Genomic DNA, 21,183 nt, shown 5'->3' with positions numbered 1-21,183 from the left:
ATAAAATAGGAAGTATAACTTCCGACATATCTCCATATATAAGAAAGTTCTGTTTGTTTATCAATTGGCAAAATACTCACCTCCTTATGTGCTATCATTCGCCAAAATCTCGTCTCGATATCTCGAGCGTATTAGGAGATATGAGGGATGTTGTGAATATTTCATTCTCGCAGGCGTGAGATCGGTAGTGAGCGCGCGACGTAGGATCCATTTTCTCGAGATCGGAGACAGATAGAAAATTCAGTGTGTTGGCTAAATTTCGCAAACATGAGGTGAAATACGGGACAAAATGCAAAATCATAGCGACCTTTATTTTTCGTTGCAAACTTTTCGAATTTTGCCTAGTGTCTTAATAAAATGTGTATATCACAAAAAGTATGACCTTTAGCGAGACGATGGGCACTTCGCCACGTAGCTGACACATAGTGCCACAAGTAAGGCAAAAATCAAATATTTTTCCCGAATAATTTCTGCAAAAGGAAGATTACTGTGTGCGCGCGCTTCGATTCTGTCACTACAGAGCGTCGCTAACTGGCGCGAGCAAAGTCTGCGTACGCGTCTCTATATGCGAAGCACCAGCACGGCACGTGCGGCACGCGCGTGTCTCGCTGTAGTGTCGTGTCACGGCATACGCGCTGTACACGTCTCAGTTTGCGCTTAGCCTAACGCACAAACAAATCGCAAACACTACCCTACACTGTGGATCCGATACATGACCTATCGGACACTAAACGATAATGAGTCCATATGTTACAGGTATGCTGATACTGACCGAGAAGCCAACATCGTCACCCAGCTGCGGCCGGCGAATGCCACCGCTCCACAACGTCAGAGGTATGCGCCTGCATGATATCCACTACTAACAAAGCCTGCCCTTGCATGACCTGTCACAGGCAGCAAGAAATCCGCTAGTGCCCTTACAATCCCACCCAACTACTGCAGAGGATTTTTTCTCTTGGCACTTGCCTTGATACATTTTTCCTCTCCCCTTCAAACCGCTACCCTTCATTCAACGTTCGACTAGATCTATCTCCAGATGAGCGCGTATTAATAGCTAACCATAACCAGACGTACGAAAACATCACAGTACCCACATTCTGCGAGACCCCACATAGTGGAAACTAGCCAATATGCAGAGACGACAGTAGGCCTGCTGTGTTGCCCATCATGCTGGTTTGGGCGTGAAGGGATTCCACCCCACTAAAAATAAAATAAAAATAAAAACAAAGAAATCGCATACATGTATGAGAGCGGACGCGACTCTCCATTTTCTTCGTCTTCCTTAAAATACTCACTAATAATACATCGAACAATTAATTTATATCGCTGTATTAAATTTCAAGTAAGAACTACAGAACTTTTTTCGTAAATTGTACCAGAATATTTTGTGCCACCTAGTACTAGGCCACGATTTTCTCGTCCTCGAAATTTCAGCTCACTGAATTACTTGAAAACAAAAGAGAAAATTTCTTTTTATAATAGTGCAGATTTCCCGACAAGTGACTGAAATTATAACTTGTAAGTCGACGCCATTGAAATCCTGTCTTCCACTTGTATAAGCGTATAAACGCCACCGCCAAGACCACAGTCTACATGGGTACCAAGATCGATGCCATGTATTTCTAAAGATGATTCTGGACTTCGGCCTGCAGTTTTAAATTCTGAAGTGATGTAGCATTTGATAGAAAACGTACCCACACAAATAAGAAAGCTTGATTATCCTCGTGATGCTTAAAATCGAAGATTTTCGGCTTGTGCCGTGTCCTACGTGAGCGACAGAAGCGGCCGGCAGCGAGCAACTTCTGGATGCGCGACACTCCAGCGACAGGCAGCAGCATCGGGGGAAGAAGCTCGGCTGTCCTGTGTGCGAGCGGCCGTGTCGCGCTGCAAGATGGCTGCTGAGAGCCAGCCAGCTGTCTCTGTAAAACGCCGCCCCTAAACTGTAGAATACTGTAGCTGGAGGGTAAGCCTACAAAATTAGATTTACTTAAAGAAATAATGCGAAAAGGAACGCTGTACATGAAATTTATAAAGGGAGGAATCTCAATGGAGAATTTCATAAATATCATCAACTACGAAGATCACCAGACAAATTCTTCGAATACACGTGAATGAGCAGAGGAGCATTCGACTATCTCATCAATAAATTAAATGCGAATGTTTTTTACATGATCAAGAACTTTTAACAGCCAATAAATGAGGAACAATGACTACACAACTAACTACCCTAAATACACACATAAACACACAGACTGATAACCTGCATATCTAGCCATGGTGTAGTGGTAGAGAAAGAGTTTGTGGTTACGTGTGTCGAGAAGGTCCTCCGTTCGATAGTGGGTTCTTTGTACATTTTAACTGACTCAGTTATAGTTCTGTATACATACAATTTACACTGCATCGCTGAGTATATGTTTGAGGTTTTGCCAAATAACTTGATCTTGAAGTGTGCACACACCTGTCCCAGTATATCGCACACATGAATTTCCTAATAAATTACAATGAACCATGAAATTTTACAGATATTTAATGTTGCGAACGTAATTCATCAGGAGTCAGTGTTAAGGCCAAGCGTTTCAATTAATGTAAATAGTCTGTAAAAGTAAAGCATCCTAAATTTTTGAAAAGAAACTCAGACGTTTTGTGTAATGACTTGTCTATAAGTATGAAATAAAAAATATCAGGGAAACGTTTGGTGCACCTCACTTTCTGTTCAAGATTTCGAGCATAATCCCAAGGCACATAGAACGTTTCTCTGATCTGCTTATTTCTTTTTCAAAAATCATTTCATAAAATATTTGACCGACTACTTTCATTTTTTTATTTTCAAGCTTGTCAGGAAGCATGACCTTAGTGACTCCTCGTTTGCCTTCCTAACGTACATGATTCGAAGGAAGCCTTATTGACATTTAAATACCGCACCAATGTTTCCTTTTATGTGCAAAACAGCTAGGCCTTGAACAGATGAAATTTTTAACACTTCATTTACTTAACTTGGCAGCAACTTGTCGTGAAACATTTCAATTTTTTCTCAAGTCATTAATTAAGTTTACGTTAATTACCCTGATTACTTTCAAGCAGTTAAATACTTTCATGCAAAACTCACGGTGGTCACTTTGATACCCCGTTTTCCTGTTTCTCTCCTTTTGTTTAGCTATGAAAATTCGGACAAAACCTCATGGTGTAATTTATAGGGGATCTTGTTTTCGCTCTGCTCATGCGTTCAATCGAGTGTCAATCATACGATAAAATAGTCCTTTCTGCGTGCTGTCACTTCCAAAAATCGTCGTTTCGATATCTTGAACCGTTTATAAGATACGACGATTTTTACGACCACTTGATTCCCGAAGCGCAGGAAAAGTTCGGACGCGCTGCGAGCGACGCGTCCGCGGATGTAACAACCAATATCTCAACAATGAAAAGAAATATTCCGGCCTCAACTTTAAATACAATTTAGATATATTGGCTCCATTTCATACATAATAATGTATGGCCTTAAATGAAATACATGGAAAGTCTACGAAATGTGATTTTACCTCTGCAAATTCTTAAACATTTCGTGCACCCATGCACTGAATTTCGTGCAGCACAGTAACTAAGACGAATAACGAAAATAAATTGAGATCTTTGTCGAGCGAAGATATCAAGCTGTAAGATGCGGAAGAACCAAATTTTTTCACCAAATAGTTTTCTTAAAATCTGATGATAAGTATTTCATAGCTGCCGTCGCGTGCGCTCCACTGCCCTGCCGGGAAGACGAGTCGCGCGTGTTGGAGCCGTGGTCTGCGCAGAAATTCCTGATCCCGAAACAGGTCCAGAGTTGTACGAAGTGTTGACGACGAATATGACTCATGGACCGTGTGGCGATCACGACCAGGAGTTTGGTACAAAACAAATGCCATAAACTTTATCCTCATGCTTGTCTGGGTCTCTCACACCCACAGGCAGTGGCGGCCACCTCCTGTACCGTCGTCGCTCTACGCAGGATGACGGCGTATCGATAACGTGGAAAGACAAAAAAAAAAGACGTTGTACTGGGCAACCGCTGGACTGTTCCGTATTCTTCGCTGCTTTCCAAAACATCCAAAGTGCACTGGAATGTTGAGTACTGCAGTTCTGTCGAGTCCATCGAATACGTTTGCAAGTACGTTACGGGAGGAAGCGACATGGCTGTACTTGGTATATCGGCTTCTGATGCCAACGATTAAGTTTCGCAATTCCGGATAGGAAGATATGTCAGCAGCAATGAGACGGGGTGGAGGATCTTTCAATCTCCATTTGCGAAAATCATCTCACGTGGTCCATTTTGTTGTGCACCTGGAGAATGGGCAACGAGTCTATTTGACGGAAGCAAACGCAGCACAGAGAGCTGAAAGACCACCAGCGACAACTTTGATCAGCTTCCTCTTGGCACGCGCAGGTGATCCATAAGCGAGAACTTTGCTTTACACGGAATGCCGAGGTATTTCAAGTGGAGTGCATTATCAAAAAAACAGAAGTCGAACGTATGGCACACGGAAAGCCTGTTCCTGGATAGGTGAATGTAAACTGATGAGCAAAAACATTACGCCCACTGCCCACCGCGACTCTGGATGCCGCCTGGTAGCGCTGCAGGCACGTGACGTGGTATCAACAGTAAGTAAGCGGAGGAGACACGGACGAGGGATCCCTCCTAGTGAAGGTATGGTGGGCTGCAAATGGGGAAATCCACTGGGGTAAGCGACTTCGACAAAGGGCAGAGTATTACTACGCAGGTCCTGTGAGCGACTGACTCGAAAGCGGCAAAGTTGGTGGAATGTTCACGTGCTACTGTCGCGAGCACCTACAGAAAGAGGGACAGTGAGACTACAGCTAGGCGCCAAACGGTTGGACGACCACGACTCTTCAACGAACGCGGGGTTCGGAGGCTGGTCTGGTGATCTGTGGCATATCTGCCGACAGAGCACTATACTGGTCCACGCACATGTTTTTCGGAGCCCACCGTTCATAGTACGTTGTCGAACATGGAGCTCCGCAGCAGACTGCCCCTACATGTTCACATGTTGACCTGACGACATCATCAATTACGACTGCTGTGGGCATGGAACCGTCGGCATTCGACCGTTGACCAACGGAAACGTAAATAACATTTCTGCTACACTAAGTCGATGTTCGTCTCCACAAACGCCGTTATAGAGATGAACGGCGTCTCGAAACGTCGAAACGTGCAGCGCGCCACGGACGCAGCCTAGTGGGGGCAATATTATGCTGTGGAAAACACTCTCCTCAGCTTGTATGGGACCTGTGGTAACAATCGAAGACACGCTGACAACTGCGAACAACCTGCATCCCATCATGCTTGAAGTCATCCCAGACGGCGATGTCGTCTTTCAGCAATATACAATGAAGAGCCTAAAAAACTGGTACACCTGCCAAAAATCATCTAGATGCCTCGCGAGTACGCAGAAGTGCAGCAAACGATGTGGCATGGACTCGACTAATGTCTGAAGTACTGCTGGAGGGAACTGACAGCATGAATCCTGCAGGGCTGTCCATATCCATCCATCAGATTGTCTCCATACCCGTTCACTTCGTTCTGCTCTATACAATTTGAAACGAAACACGTCCGACCTGGCAACATGTTTCCAGTCATCAACAGTCCAATGTGGTGTTGACGGGCCCAGGCGAGGCGTAAATGTTTGTGTCGTACAGTCATCAACGGTACATGAGTGGGCCTTCAGCTGTAAAAGCCCGTGTTGATGATGAGAACTGGGATCTCAGGATGGGGCAGGATAAGTTTACGATTGTGGACGGCGCCGTAATCAGTTACTCTCGGTGGCACAACAAATAGTAAACTTTATTTAAAGAAATTAAAATTTTAAAACAATCTCTTTAAAAAAACACACAATTGACTGTATGACGGCTGAAAGGCCTGAATTAGGAGTCAGGAGAATAATTCCAAATAGCTCGTATTAAGATAAATACTTCGTTTTACGACAAACTGTAACACTAATGAAAGCCTTATTATAAAAGAAGTGAAATTATTACTCGATTGAAAGCCACAAACAACTTCAAAACACAAACAGCTGAAGGCCTGAATTCGAAATCAGAAGAACAATTCCAAATATCACACATTTCAATAAATTCTTTTCTTTTAAAACAAGTTTGCTTTAAAAAAACTTTGCTTTAAAAAAAGTTATTGTAGCACAGCTACTACGAAAGAAGTGAAACTATTGTTCGGCTGATGGTCACACACAGTCACAAATGGCTGGAGGCCTGAACTGGAAGTCAGAAAAACAATTCCAAATAGCACCTTTAAAATAAATAGCTTGCCTTTAGAACAAGTTTGCTTAAAAAAAAACTTACTGGAAATCGGCTGAAGGCCTTATGACGAAAGAAGTGAAATTATTGCTCGGCTGAATGCCACACCAACAATAATTAGAAAATTACAAATATCCTGAAAACAAACATCAAAATCTAATGGATCAGGACAAGCGGTTCTCCGCAAGTGTTCCAAGGGTCGGCCTGGGAAGGTAACATAAGGTAAGGTGAGACAGGCAGCCAAGAGTTGTACTCATGTAGCAGGATGAAATCTCAAGCTAGGGGCTGCTTAAGCGCCGACCGACCGACTAACCAATGCGCCGATCATCGGTACAACGATGGAATAGTTTCAGGCAAGGGTGAAGAGACAGACAGCACTACGTCTTCAGAAAACACCCAAGGCCGAAGGAAACACTTGAACGAAGGTAGACATACCAAAATACATGCACAGTACAACACAAGAGGCTGTCGAACTACGCGCCGTGTCGGACAGCATCAACACGACAAGGAAGGTACACTGCCAGAAAAGTACGCCAACTTCCAGGGCAGGTAACTGGGGCGTGTGTCGCCAGCGGTCGGGCGAGCAGCACACGGATCAGATGATGTTCCGTTGAATGGTTCCTACGCTGGTGGCGCAGCACTGAAATCTGCAGCAATTTGCGGAAGGTTTACACTTCTGTCACGTTGAACGACTCTCTTCAGCCGTCGTTGGTTCCGTTCTTGCAGGACCTTTTTCCGGGCGCAGTGATGTTGGAGACCTGAAGTCTTACCAGATTCCTGATATTCACGATACACTCTTGAAGTGGTCGTACGGGAAAATCCCCGCTTCCTCTCCACCTCAGAGAGTTTGTGTCGCATCGCTTGTGCCCCGACTTAACACCAAGTTTATCTCCATTATCTAGATAACCTGCCATTGTAGCAGCAGTAACCGATCTAACAGCTGCGCCTTTGTCACAAAGGATGGGGCCCCTCCACGCCCACACCAACGTGGTGACCAACACAAAAGTTCTACTGTCACCTCCGTAAACATGTTAGTTTTTGAATCAGGCGTCACAGGATGCGGGCTGTGATGTTGTCCATGCGTCTGGGTAAGACTACTCATTAACATGGTCCATCAGGAGATAGAAGTGGTCGAAAACGATCGAAGGGTAGCGGTTTTAAGAGCAGAGGAAAAAAAGTGCCAAGGCCAGCGCCAAGGGAAAAAAACCTCTGCGACAGTAGGACGGGTAGTAAGGGCAGTAGCGGCTTGCTATCTGCGACAGTGCATGCAAGGTGTGGTTGAGTTAGTTCGAGCTTGTTGTCTTATATAGGCGTTGCCGACCGCAACGCCGTATTCTGGCTGTTTACCTATCTCTCTATTTGAATACCAATGCCTGGTTTCTTTGGCGCTTCAGTGTAACTGTCCGTGTCTGGAAGCCAGAACCGTGGTACAATGCCTTGAGGAGCATTGCAATGAACTCACGTTGATGTCTCGGCGACCAAATTCGCCTGATGTGAGTCCTATAGAACCCATGTTGGTCGCTGTAGGGCGCCATCACGGCGTGTACAGATCGCCGTTCCGTTATTTACTCGAATTACGTGAACTGTGCGTAGAAATCTAACGCCACGTGCCTCCACAAACGTACCAACAAAGTGTCGGCTCCCTGATACGCAGAATAAGTGATGTATTTCGTGCCCAAGATGGACAAACAAGCTATAAAACAGATGGTCATAATGCATTGGTTAATCAGTGTATATTCAACTGATGCATTGGAACGCATTTACACAGTTGTTCCGAGCAATGACGAATATATTTACCTACGGTTTTTTAATGTTTAATGATGGTGGACCGCTGTGGCCGAGCTGTTCTAGGCGTTCAGTCCGGAACCACGAGGCTGCTGCGGTTGCAGGTTCGAATCCTGCCTCGGGCATGGACGTGTGTGCTGTCCTTAGGTTAGTTAGGTTTAAGTAGTTCTACGTTCTAGGGGACTGATTACCACAGATGTTAAGTTCCATACTGCTTAGAGCCATTTGAACCATTTGAATGTTGGTGGACCGACTTCATTAGAATCTTCATTAACTCTCAATGGTGAGCCGGCCGAAGTGGCCGTGCGGTTAAAGGCGCTGCAGTCTGGAACCGCAAGACCGCTACGGTCGCAGGTTCGAATCCTGCCTCGGGCATGGATGTTTGTGATGTCCTTAGGTTAGTTAGGTTTAACTAGTTCTAAGTTCTAGGGGACTAATGACCTCAGCAGTTGAGTCCCATAGTGCTCAGAGCCATTTGAACCATTTTGATCTCAATGGTGAGTAGTGCGCAGCGTATCGAGACAACTGTCAGTGTTCACACTTGCTCGGGGATGACATTCACGGGGATCACGCAGTCTCTGATGCTGTTATTTTGTCCACCGCGCAACAAATTCAAACACTTTCTACCACCATCATTTCAACGCGTTTTACATCGGGTCCGGTTCGTTTGTGGAAGAAATGCGAGGACAGTATTACTGAAGTCATTCTGCATCAAGTGTGTACAACAATAGCGAACCCTAAACTTGAATTTCACGCGGTAGTCCACACCGAGGTGTTGATTTCCCCAGACGACATGTGCCTGATGGTGTCCGGCAAGATGTTGCACGGTTAGGAACGCCAGCGCCGAATCGCGTCCTGCCCGATACACTCGAGAAAGTGAAAGAGGACGGCACTACAATGGAGATGCTTTGAGTCGGTCAGTACCAACTCAGGTCCCACTTTTATCAGCAGCACAAAACACTGATGACAACAGTCGCCAGCCGGTTGTCATTTGCATCTGCAATTGAGAGGATACTGCAGAGAAATACTGCTCTAAAAAGTTGTTTCCTATCCAAACGAAACTGTCTCGTAACTATTAGGTTCTTTCCTGGAAACTCCACTGCCAGAAGGCTAGTTACTGTTTGCACACAGTACAAGATGAGAACAAAACTGCTGTAGAACTCTCCTCTGTTTCACAGAGCACTGCCTCCAGTTCGCATAAAAGGGCAGAAAACGTTGTGTCCCTTTAAAAGTGAAGCATATTATTACTGAATCTGATCACAGAAATTCACTTAAAGTGGTTGACAGTTGAATGTACAACTGTTACAATATAAACTACATCTTTGTGCTAAGCGGATACCCCAGTACAGTGGTATGTATTTCATTGGTTAACTCTGGAAAGAGAATCAAAGTGGAAAGCAGTGGAAAAAAGCTCTTATTTTTCAGAAGTGTTATTATTGTTATTTAATGACTCTGAACTTTTTGATGCACTATGTGCTTTAGGAACACTGGAGTTCTGCATGATGAACTGCGAAACTTGCTGAATGAATGTATTGAATTGTTGAGGTAAGCAGAGTAAGTCACTGTGAAAATGTAAACTTGTTGTTGACTGGTAACATGTAACATGTGTTAAGTACTGTGACGAAGTTATCTGAAGGACAGATTTACTTTTTTTTAAAGAAAAGGGCTAAAGAAATGAAAATATGTGAAATAAACCACATTATCTGAATTCTCCCAGTGTTTGAACATTAAAATATAGTAACCCTATGTGTAGGGGAGGCAACGGCCTTGCAGCAGTGGATACACCGGTTCCAGTGAGATCACCAAAGTTAAGCACTGTCGGGCGTGTCCGGCATTTGGATGGGTGACCATCCAGCCACCATGCGCTGTTGCCATTTTTCGGGGCGCCCTCAGCCTCGTGATGCCCAGTGAGGAGCTACTCGACCGAGTAGTAGCGGCTCCGGTCAATGGAAACCGTCATAATAACCGGGAGAGCGGTGTGTTGACCACACGCTCCTCCTATCTGCATCCTCAACTGAGGATTACACGGCGGTAGGATGTCCCGATGGGCCACTTGTGGCCTGAAGACGGGGTGCTATGTGTAGGGTGTTCATAATTAATGTTCCAGTATGAAAAAGCTGCAGAAAGAGAATCACTGCTCAGAATGGCGTCAAATTTGAACAGCATATTATTCACGCAGGGGAAACATTGTGGGAAAAAAAGAAAAAAAAAAACGAAATAAAAATTAGGCCAGTAGACGAAGCTATAAGCGTCAAGAGTACACATGCCAACGGATACGCGGCGCACGGCTGTTCCTCAATTCGTGTCCGAGACGCCCTGCGTGACTGTCTCCACGAAGGATCGCAAGATGGCGATGAAGCTCTTCTATAAGAACGGTGGCAGCGCGCGAACAGGCCCGCAGAAGTTCCAGACACGGAAGTACAAGTAAAGGTATTGCTCTGTTGTCTGCTAAGGTGTAAGAAGTGTGTCAGAACTCTCCATTACACTGAAAACAATATAACCAACTTAACACTATTCTTTGTACTGTCTAAGCACTCACACATCGATAGTAAAAATCTGAGGGCGAAACATGGGAGCGCGATTCCAAGTCTGTCTGCGAGAGTAAACTTTCAGTAGTGTCCGTCGAGAGCTCGGAAACAGAAGACGTGTCACGCTGCCCTCTCGCCGGTGATGGCAGATTTTACCACACACAAGGTGTGATTTCATTTATATGGCCAGGAAAGATCTAGATGGCTTAACTACGCCTGAGGATGGAATTCAAGGTAAAATTCGCAAGCATAGTGCAAAAGCAATTGCAGGGTTTGGCCTGCGATTGTCAGTCCAAGTTTGCATTAACACAATGTTTTGCTTGTCAGTTAAAGAAGCCTCCGTATGCTCCAAATAATTATTCTGCACATCTAAATAAAATGCTGTGGTTATTAAATGTTAATGTAACTTTTAAATTGAAATAATTTGTTAATCTGACACTCAGCCATGATTGATACCTATTGCATTGTCCATTATTTCTGAAGTTTTAAACAGACTTAATTTATTAAATTCCTTCTCACAGGTTATTTACCAGTTAACAGGACCCAAACAAACTCCTTTTTATTATATTCGTTCTTAGTAACGATAAGATTTAGTCGCTGCTGCTGCATGCTGCTGTCAATTGCTGTAAACCACATGGAAAAAGGCAATCATCTAAATGGATGAGTGCAAAACTTAGGGCCAAAACAGAGACACTTACACACCTCAACGTGTCATGTACTGTAATCCAGTAAATTCCGTTGCACAAGCCAGATTCTGTATGACTTGTAAATTCTTGTACAAAAACTCCAGTCAGACAGCCTAGGTATTCATTGTTAAAGGTTCATTTGCTCCTGTAATTTTTCATATTCAAAGCCGCAGTAGGATAGCTTATCCAAATGTTGGTTTTAAATTTTTCGTGTGTAGCGATTCTGTTGAGGGCTTAAATGACAGTGAAACAGACACTCAAACAACACTCACGCAGTGTTATGCAGGTCAGATTCGGTTTACTGATAGCTCACGTTGCTTATCGAGTCTATTTTCACAGACGAACATAGGTAATATTTGTTGTAGGAACGTCACATATTTGTTGCATAGACGTTACAAAGGTTCTGGGGAAAACGATTACAAAATTCAAAAAGACAGGTTTTTTGAACTACAGCGTCCGAAACGAGGAAACCAGCTGATCTGACGTCTGTCAAAAATGTGGCGACAACTTTGCAGGAGGGATCGAACGGTGGTGCACGAACATACAATGCGAGGGGATGGCCCAAACTTTGGATATGTCCGCGACCACGGTGCATAAATTCCTACGAGACATCCTGCACTGCTGTCCACACAACATTACCCGTGTTGAGGAGTTGCTTTCTGATGACCCACCAGCATGACAAACGTTCGCTCTGGAATTTCTAGCTCACGTGCAAGTGGACAACGACTGGCCTCGGAACATTCTGTGGACAGACGAAGCCCACTTCCATCTCCACAGCCGTGTCCATACCCAGAACTGCAGAATATGGGCAACGGAAAATCCGCACGCAAATCAACCTTTGATTCTGCAGAGGTGACTGTGTGGTGCGGGTTGACGGCATCGTTTATCGTAGGGTCATATTTTTTTCGAGTCCAGCGGGCCCCGTTACCTGTACCGTCACTGGTAAACGCTGTGAGCGTCTTTCGCGCACCAACGTCGTCCCAACCCTTCAACAGCGTGGATGTGTGGGTGGGATCATTGTTATGCAAGATGGCGCTGCTCTGCACATCGCGCAGCCTGTGAAGCGGCTGCTGCAGAGGCATTCCGGGAATGCTCGCAGAATTACCAGCCGTCATTCCCCTGCAGCCTGGCCATCCAGATCATCTGGTCTTATTCCGTGTGGCTTCTGGCCGAGGGGTTATCTGGAAGGTGAAACTTCCTGGCAGATTAAAACTGTGTGCCCGACCGAGATTCGAACTCGGAACCTTTGCCTTTCGCGGGCAAGTGCTCTACCATCTGAGCTACCGAAGCACGACTCACGCCCGGTACTCACAGCTTTACTTCTGCCAGTACCTCGTCTCCTACCTTCCAAACTTTACAGAAGCTCTCCTGCGAACCTTGCAGAACTAGCACTCCTGAAAGAAAGGATATAGCGGAGACATGGCTTAGCCACAGCCTGGGGGATGTTTCCAGAATGAGAATTTCACTCTGCAGCGGAGTGTGCGCTGATATGAAACTTCCTGGCAGATTAAAACTGTGTGCCCGACCGAGATTCGAACTCGGAACCTTTGCCTTTCGCGGGCAAGTGCTCTACCATCTGAGCTACCGAAGCACGACTCACGCCCGGTACTCACAGCTTTACTTCTGCCAGTACCTCGTGTCCTACCTTCCAAACTTTACAGAAGCTCTCCTGCGAACCTTGCAGAACTAGCACTCCTGAAAGAAAGGATATAGCGGAGACATGGCTTAGCCACAGCCTGGGGGATGTTTCCAGAATGAGAATTTCACTCTGCAGCGGAGTGTGCGCTGATATGAAACTTCCTGGCAGATTAAAACTGTGTGCCCGACCGAGATTCGAACTCGGAACCTTTGCCTTTCGCGGGCAAGTGCTCTACCATCTGAGCTACCGAAGCACGACTCACGCCCGGTACTCACAGCTTTACTTCTGCCAGTACCTCGTGTCCTACCTTCCAAACTTTACAGAAGCTCTCCTGCGAACCTTGCAGAACTAGCACTCCTGAAAGAAAGGATATAGCGGAGACATGGCTTAGCCACAGCCTGGGGGATGTTTCCAGAATGAGAATTTCGCACACAGTTTTAATCTGCCAGGAAGTTTCATATCAGCGCACACTCCGCTGCAGAGTGAAATTCTCATTCTGGAAATATCTGGAAGGTGCTGTGTTCAGTGCGCTGACTGCGAAGGCAGCTGAATTAACGGCATGCCTTACGCAGGGTATCCTGACCGTGACCCCTGAGACGCTCTGATCTGTTGTGGGACCACGCTGCTTTCCTCAGTCTCAACTTGTGGCAGAAAACGGTGGGTGGCACCACGAACATCATGTCGTGCGCCCGTCTCACGCCAGTTAGAAACTGGTGTCACTTTGATTTTTATGCGGTTTTTGGTCCCAGAGCAGTTAGAAACCGATTTCATTCTGCTCTTTGTGCGCGATTTTTTTCCATCCGAAGTCGTGGGATCTTGCCATGGTGGTTGGACCTTTCCTAAGTAACAGTGCCACAGCTGTTGACTGCAGAACTTGTTCAGTCAGGCATATTGAACAACAGGGTGGTGTAATGTGCCACTCATACCATAGCCATCATATTGTGATTCATACGTCAGTTGTAGCCGACCCCATCTACGATAAGACTCTAGGACTTTAATAATTTCATAACACCAATAGAGGTGAACTTTTCTTTGAGTCCTCCAAACAATGGAATACTACAGTTTTGCCTCCAGCGTTTGCACTGGAGTTGGTAAGACTTGCTGAGACCAGTGTCTGTGTTTTGCACTGCTGTCCCTTTCGCATAGGAAGTAGGGGTACGGAGTATGGCCACCCCTTCACCAATGGTCAAGGAGAATACTTTCGGATTCCTAGAAATGATGCACTAATATTCTTTGTTATTAAGCTTCTCCGGCTTCAAGCCTACAATATCGTGTTTCTCTTTCAAATATATTGAATATCCAACTGGTATGGAAGTTCGTAGTGCAGAAGAACAGCCTTGAGAATTCTTTGTGAAGATTTAATGAAGAGTCTCCAGCTTCGTGCTGAATTCCAAATTCCAAACATATGCGTCAAACCAGGAACATTGGAGATGTACAGAAGGTCATCCTAATCAGAAAAGTTAGGAAGGATTTCTTTTTAAAATTTCTGAACGAAGAAGAAGAAAAGTTCAAAAGGCCAACAATTTCTTTTCCTGTAGCGTAGCGGTTCATAGAAATGACAGACCTGTGACCAAATTATACCGTTCAAGTTGTGAAAACAACTGGGGCACGTGGCAGTCATGGAATTTATAATCTTCATCAGACCCGTCATGCGCCTCATTCCCTAAAAGTGGAAGCGCGCCGTCGAGTCTACAGATGGCAGAGGTACAGAATAAAAGATTCAGTTTTTCGTTTAAAGTTGTGTCCTCATATGTTCCAAGAGAAAAATTAATAATAATCACTGTAATTGCAAGACTCACTCCATGCCACTGGAATCCCAAAACGGTCAGATTTCACATTGTTGTTGTCTTGGTTCAAAAAATGAATTCGCAAATTACGACGGGCAAAAGTTAATAGGAATTCTTGCGTCCGTAAGAACAGCGATGCACGTAGCGTACAACAGCTTCCACCGTCGTACTTCAACGAAAGATCTCGCCGAGACCCCGAGAAAATTATGGCCTGCGTAATACTGCTTAGGGGGCCGAATGGATCCCTACAGTCACTCGTCGACGAGTCTGGTGTGGCAACAGCGAAGGAAAAACTGAAGTTTTAGATTTGGCATTGATGAAATCATTCACACAGGATTAGTACAAAGATATCGTCGTTTGACCATCGCTCGCACCTTCGTAAAAAGGGCATAGTAATAGGCATCCCTGGCGGAGAGAAACAACTGGCAGAGTTGAAAGCACATAAGTCGCCAGCCCAAGGATGAACCCCGGAACTCTACGGCATTGGCCATTAACAGACCTGGGAGGTAACGGGAATCTCTCGGCCATTGCAAAGACCGAAGCACCTGGAAAAATGCGCTGCCGACTGTTGTGTATAAGAAAGGTAAAATAGTGGGCCCGAAAAATTACAATATCCTTAGTATCGGTTTGCTGCAGAATCCTCGAACATATTCTCAGTACAAAAACACTGGATCTCCTTGAGACGGAACAGCTTACGTCTACGAATCGGCATGGTTTTAGAAAGCATCGCTCGTGCAAACGCAGTTTGTCCTTTTCTCACGTGATACACTGCGAACTACGGATGAACTACAACAGGCAGATTCTCTGTTTGTAATTTCCAAAAAGCTTTTTCCATTGTGGCCCACTGCAGGCTGTTAAAGACGGCACGCGCTAATGGAGTAAGTTCACAGATATGTGAGTGGCTCGAAGACTTTTTAACTAACAGATCCCGTTAAGTTGTCCCCGACAACGAGTCTTCATCACAGGCATAGGTACTGTCATGTGTGCCCCAGGGAAGTGCGATAGGTCCACTGTTATTGTCTATGTACATAAATGATTTGGCGGACAGTGTGGGCAGCAATCTGTGGTAGTTCGCTGGTGATTCCGTGGTGTACCGTAAGGTGTCGAGGCTGACTGGCTGGAGGAAGATACAAGACGACTTGGGCAAAATTTCCAGTTGTGTGATGAATAGCGGTTAGCGTTAAATGTGTAAAAATGTAAATTAATGCGGATGAAGAGCAAGCAAAAACCTGTAATGCTCGGATACAGTATTACTAGTCGTTTAAGTATCTGAGCGTAACGTTGCAAAGCGATATGAAATGGAACAAGCATGTGAGTATTGTAGTAGGGGACATGCATGTTCGACTTCGGTCTATTGGGACAATTTTAGGGGAGTGTGGTTGATCTGAAAAGGAGACAGCAATTAGAACACAAGTGCAACCGACTCTTGAGTACTACCCGAGAGTGTGGCGTCCCCAACCAGCTCACACAGGCGTCTTGCTGGATTTGTCACCGATAGGTTTAATCAACAGACAAGTGCTACAGAGAGGCTTCGGGAACTCTAATAGGAATCCCTGCAGGGAAGGCTACGGTCTTTCCGCGAGGCACTAATGAGAACGTTTAGACAAGCGGCACTTTAAGCAGCCTGCAGAACGAATCTACTGCTGCTGGCGAGCATTTGGCGTAAGGACCACTAAGATGAGAGAAATGAGGGCTCGTATGGGGGCGTATAGATAGTCGTTTCTCCCTTGCTCCTTTTGCGGGCGGATCAGGAAAGAAAATGACCACTGGTAGTACAAGATACCCCACGCCAAACTCCATGACGTCACCTGCAAGGTATATGTGTAAACGTGTGTATGTATTTGTTTGGTTGCACTGCATACGGAGTGCATCTTCACGACTTGAACAGATTAGCTGCTGGGTCGATGACTTCTCCTGATCCCCATCCTTCACGTCGAAGAATGCAAAGTACATTTCTCGGACAAAGTCTCAAACGATGCGATACTGGAGTCCCTTTGTTCTTCGGAATTATGATCTAATGTTCCTTCGGACATGCAAGCATGTTCGAAGGAACAGGTACTGCGGTGACAGCAGTCGTTATGAAACACATGAAATGTATTTGCAGTTACGAATACTAAATGGCTCTGAGCACTATGGGACATAACTGCTGTGGTCATCAGTCCCCTAGAACTTAGAACTAATTAAACCTAACTAACCTAAGGAAATCACACACATCCATGCCCGAGGCAGGATTCGAATCTGCGACCGTAGCAGCAGCGCGGCTCCGGACTGGAGCGCCTAGAACCGCACGACCACCGCGGCCGGCGTTACGAATACTAACAACCATCAGCTTTACAATGAACTGACGACAATGAAAATTAATGTGATCACCGGGAGTCGAACCCGGATTTCCCACATTGCGCGAGGGGTCGCTTTACCATGTTTTTTGTTTTTTTCTTCTTTCTATATTGTTCGCTGAATTTGTTGGGGGTGGACGTCCGATGAGACCCGTTTAGGTTCTTCGTTTACATTCACTCACTTTTTTGCTACAGAGGGTAGCAAACCCTCTAACCGAACACGCTGAGCTACCGTGCCGGCACAATTAGGCTATCCGAGCACACTCCCAGACGCGTTGCCGAAGCAACTCTGTAACACTTGTCTGTTGATCGAACCTATCGGTGACAAATCTAACAGCAAGCCTGTGATTTGGTTCGATGTCTTCCTTTAATATGAACTGGTTGTGAACGCCTCACTCTCGAGCAGTACTCAGGAGTACAAGACGCAAACTTCCGTATGTGGCTGGAGACACATCGTTGACGACATACGCAAGTTTGGGTCTGTGTGTACAGCGTACTGTGATACCGAATGGTAAGGCGACGACCCGCGAAAAGTGGGAAATCCGGGTTCGAGTTCCGGTAAGGCCAGATTTTCATTGTCATTACTCTTTTGTACAGCTAATGCTTGTCCATGTAAATCTAAAAGTATCGACTGGTGCTTTTTCGTAACAGGTTTGCAACACTTGTTGCAGAAGCGTTCAGGCGAACTAATATGACCTCTTGAAGAAATGAAATTTCAAAGCGCAGGCACAAGTCGACTTATCACCCGTCACTGAAGTATCCGTAAAAACTAGATTTGAAACAGATATATGTTCCTACATACTACACTATCGCACAAATATATATACATGTATATGTAATTGTTTTGGGTCATCAGTCTTCTTCCTCTCCAGTGCCACACACACACACACACACACACACACAGACACACACACACACACACACACACACACACACACACACACACACACACACACACACACATATATATATATATATATATATATATATATAATTTTTTTGCGTCATCAGTCATCTGATTAGTTTCATGCGGCCCGCCATGAATTCCTCCTCATTGCCAACTTCTTCCTCTCAGTGTAGCACTTTTAGCTTACGTCCTCAATTATTTGCTGCGTGTATTCCAATCTCTGTCTTCGTCTACAGTTTTCGCACTCTAAAGCTCCCTTTAATACCATGGCAGTAATTCCATGATGTCTTAAAAGAATTGTTCTGTACTCCTTAGTCTGTTCACTACATTCACACACTGGACTCGCATTCGGGAGGACGACGGTTCAATCCCGTCTCCGGCCATCCTGATTTAGGTTTTCCGTGATTTCCCTAAATCCTTTGAGGCAAATGCCGGGATGGTTCCTTTGAAAGGGCACGGCCGATTTCCTTCCCCGTCCTTCCCTAACCCGAGCTTGCGCTCCGTCTCTAATGACCTCGTTGTCGACGGGACGTTACACACTAACCTCCTCCTCCTCCACTCCATTCAGCAGAACCTGTAATTCTTCTTCAACTCAGGAAAGCAATGTCATCAGCTTACAGTTACATTGATATCTTTTCACCTTAAATATTAATCCCATTCCTGAATCCTTCTTTTATTCAGATCATTGCTTCCTCGATGTACAGATTGAACGCCAGGGGGAAAGACTGCATCCTTGTCTTACACCCTACTTGGTCGTCGACTCTTTATTATTCCCTGTGGTTCTTGTAAACATACAGTACTGGCCATTAAAATTGCTACACCACGAAGATGACGTGCTACAGACGCCAAATTTAACCAACAGGAAGAAGATGCTGTGATATGCAAATGATTAGCTCTTCAGAGCATTCACACAAGGTTGGCGCCGGTGGCGACACCTACAACGTGCTGACATGTGGAAAGTTCCCAACCGATTTCTCATACACAAACAGTAGTTGACCGGCGTTGCCTGGTGAAACGTTGTTGTGATGCCTCGTGTAAGGAGGAGAAATGCGTGCCATCACCTTTACAACTTTGATAAAGGTCGGATTGTAGCCTATCGCGATTGCGGTTTATCGTATAGCGATATTGCTGCTCGCGTTGGTCGAGATCCAATGACTGTTAGCAGAATATGGAATCGGTGGGTTCAGGAGGGTAATACGGAACGCCGTGCAGGATCCCAACGGCCTCGTATCACTAGCAGACGAGATGACAGGCATCTTATCCGCACGGCTGTAACGGATCGTGCAGCCATGTCTCGATCCCTGAGTCAACAGATGGGGACGTTTGCAAGACAACAACCATCTGCACGAACAGTTCGACGACATTTGCAGCAGCATGGACTATCAGCTCGGAGACCACGGCTGCGGTTACTATTGACGCTGCATCACAGACAGGAGCGCCTGCGATGGTGTACTCCACGACGAACCTGGGTGCACGAATGGCAAAACATCATTTTTTCGGATGAATCCAGGTTCTGTTTACAGCATCATGATGGTCGCATTCGTGTTTGGCGACATCGCGGCGAACGCACATTGGAAGCGTGTATTCGTCATCGCTATACTGGTGTATCACCCGGCGTGATGGTATGGGGTGCCATTGGTTACACGTCTCGGTGACCTCTTGTTCGCATTGACGGCACTTTGAACAGGGGAAGTCTCATTTCAGATGTGTTACGACTCGTGGCTCTACCCTTCATTCGATCCCTGCGAAACCCTACATTTCAGCAGGATAATGCACGACCGCATTTTGCAGGTCCTGTACGGTCCTTTCTGGATACATAAAATGTTCGACTGCTGCCCTGGACAGCACATTCTCCAGATCTCTCACCAATTGAAAACGTCTGGTCAATGGTAGCCGAGCAACTGGCTCATCGCAATACGCCAGTCACTACTCTTGATGAACTGTGGTATCGTGTTGAAGCTGCATGGGCAGCTGTACCTGTACACGCCATCCAAGCTCTGCTTGACTTCATGCCCAGGCGTATCTAGGCCGTTATTACGGCAAGAGGTCGTTGTTCTGGGTACTGGGTACTGATTTGCGTGAAAATGTAATCACATATCAGTTATGTTTTAATATATTTGTCCAATGAATACCCGTTTACGATCTGCACCTCTTCTTGGTGTAGCAATTTTAATGGCCAGTAGTGTAGTATATTACCCGTCTTTCCCTATAACTTACCCCTATTTTTCCTCCGAATTTCGCACATCTTACATCATTTTGCATTGTCGAAAGCTTTTTTCCAGGACGACAAATCCTATGAACGTGTGTTGATCCTTAGCCTTGCTTCCATTATCAACCGAAACGTCAAAATAGCCTTTCCGGTGTCTTTAAGTTTCCTAAAGCCAAACGGATAGTCATCTAACACATCCTCAATTTTCTTTCCTATTCTTGGGAGAGAAATGTATAGGTAGCTATATTATAGACTATAAAATAAAAAATTAAATATGTTTATGTAGCAGGTTATGTTGAAAACCTTCGCAACACAATGTTGCCGACAAGCTAGATACATTTTCCTTATCTCACAGAACTGCATCCATTGCACATTCCGTGTACTTTATCTGAAATCGGCACCGCAAAATACACAAAAAAACCGTTTACCTTTAAGAAAAAAATGCATTGTTAACCGAGTTGCGGTGCTAATGATGGATGTTATTAACCGGAGTCTAGAACCGCGCGACCGCTACGGTCACAGGTTCGAATCCTGCCTCGGGCATGGATGTGTGTGATGTCCTTACTTTACTTACGTTTAAGTAGTTCTAAGTTCTAGGGGACTGATGACCTCAGATGTTAAGTCCCATAGTGCTCAGAGGAATTTAGGAGCCATTTACTAACTGGATGTGTTCCAATCTCTGTATTCCCCGGCGGTTCTGATCCTCTAGTACCATGGAATGTATTCCTTTGTGTCTTCACAGGTATCCTATCATCCTGTCCCTTCTCCTTCTCAGTGTTGCCCACGTATTCCTTTCCTCTCCGATTCTGCGCAGAACCTCCTCTTTGCTTACCTTACCAGTCCACCTAATTTTCAACAATCGTCTGTAGCAACACATCTCAAATGTTCGATTCTCTTCTGTTCCTGTATCGCCACAGTCCATGTTTCACTGCCATACAATACTGTGCTCCAAGCGTACATTCTCAGAAATCTGTTCCTCAAATTAAGGCCAATGTTTGACAGCAGT

General features: G+C 45.3%; 1 protein-coding gene across 4 annotated transcripts in view; it reads left to right on the top strand.

The window, feature by feature from the left end:
- Positions 1-21,183, top strand: part of LOC126213259 (neprilysin-2-like) — a 255,251-nt gene that overhangs the window by 42,616 nt on the left and 191,452 nt on the right. For 3 of the 4 annotated variants that reach the window (XM_049940915.1, XM_049940913.1, XM_049940916.1), the window contains exon 2: positions 757-834. The exons of the other annotated variant lie outside the window; for it this stretch is intronic. In XM_049940915.1, coding sequence (XP_049796872.1) covers positions 757-834 — 78 coding nt within the window. The remainder of the gene's footprint in view (positions 1-756; positions 835-21,183) is intronic. 4 annotated transcript variants of the gene reach the window in all.

This window comes from Schistocerca nitens, chromosome 11 (assembly GCF_023898315.1).
Source record: "Schistocerca nitens isolate TAMUIC-IGC-003100 chromosome 11, iqSchNite1.1, whole genome shotgun sequence".
Lineage (NCBI taxonomy): Eukaryota > Metazoa > Arthropoda > Insecta > Orthoptera > Acrididae > Schistocerca > Schistocerca nitens.
The sequence above is the reverse complement of the archived record's forward strand: the minus strand, read 5'-3'. Positions and strand labels throughout refer to the sequence as shown.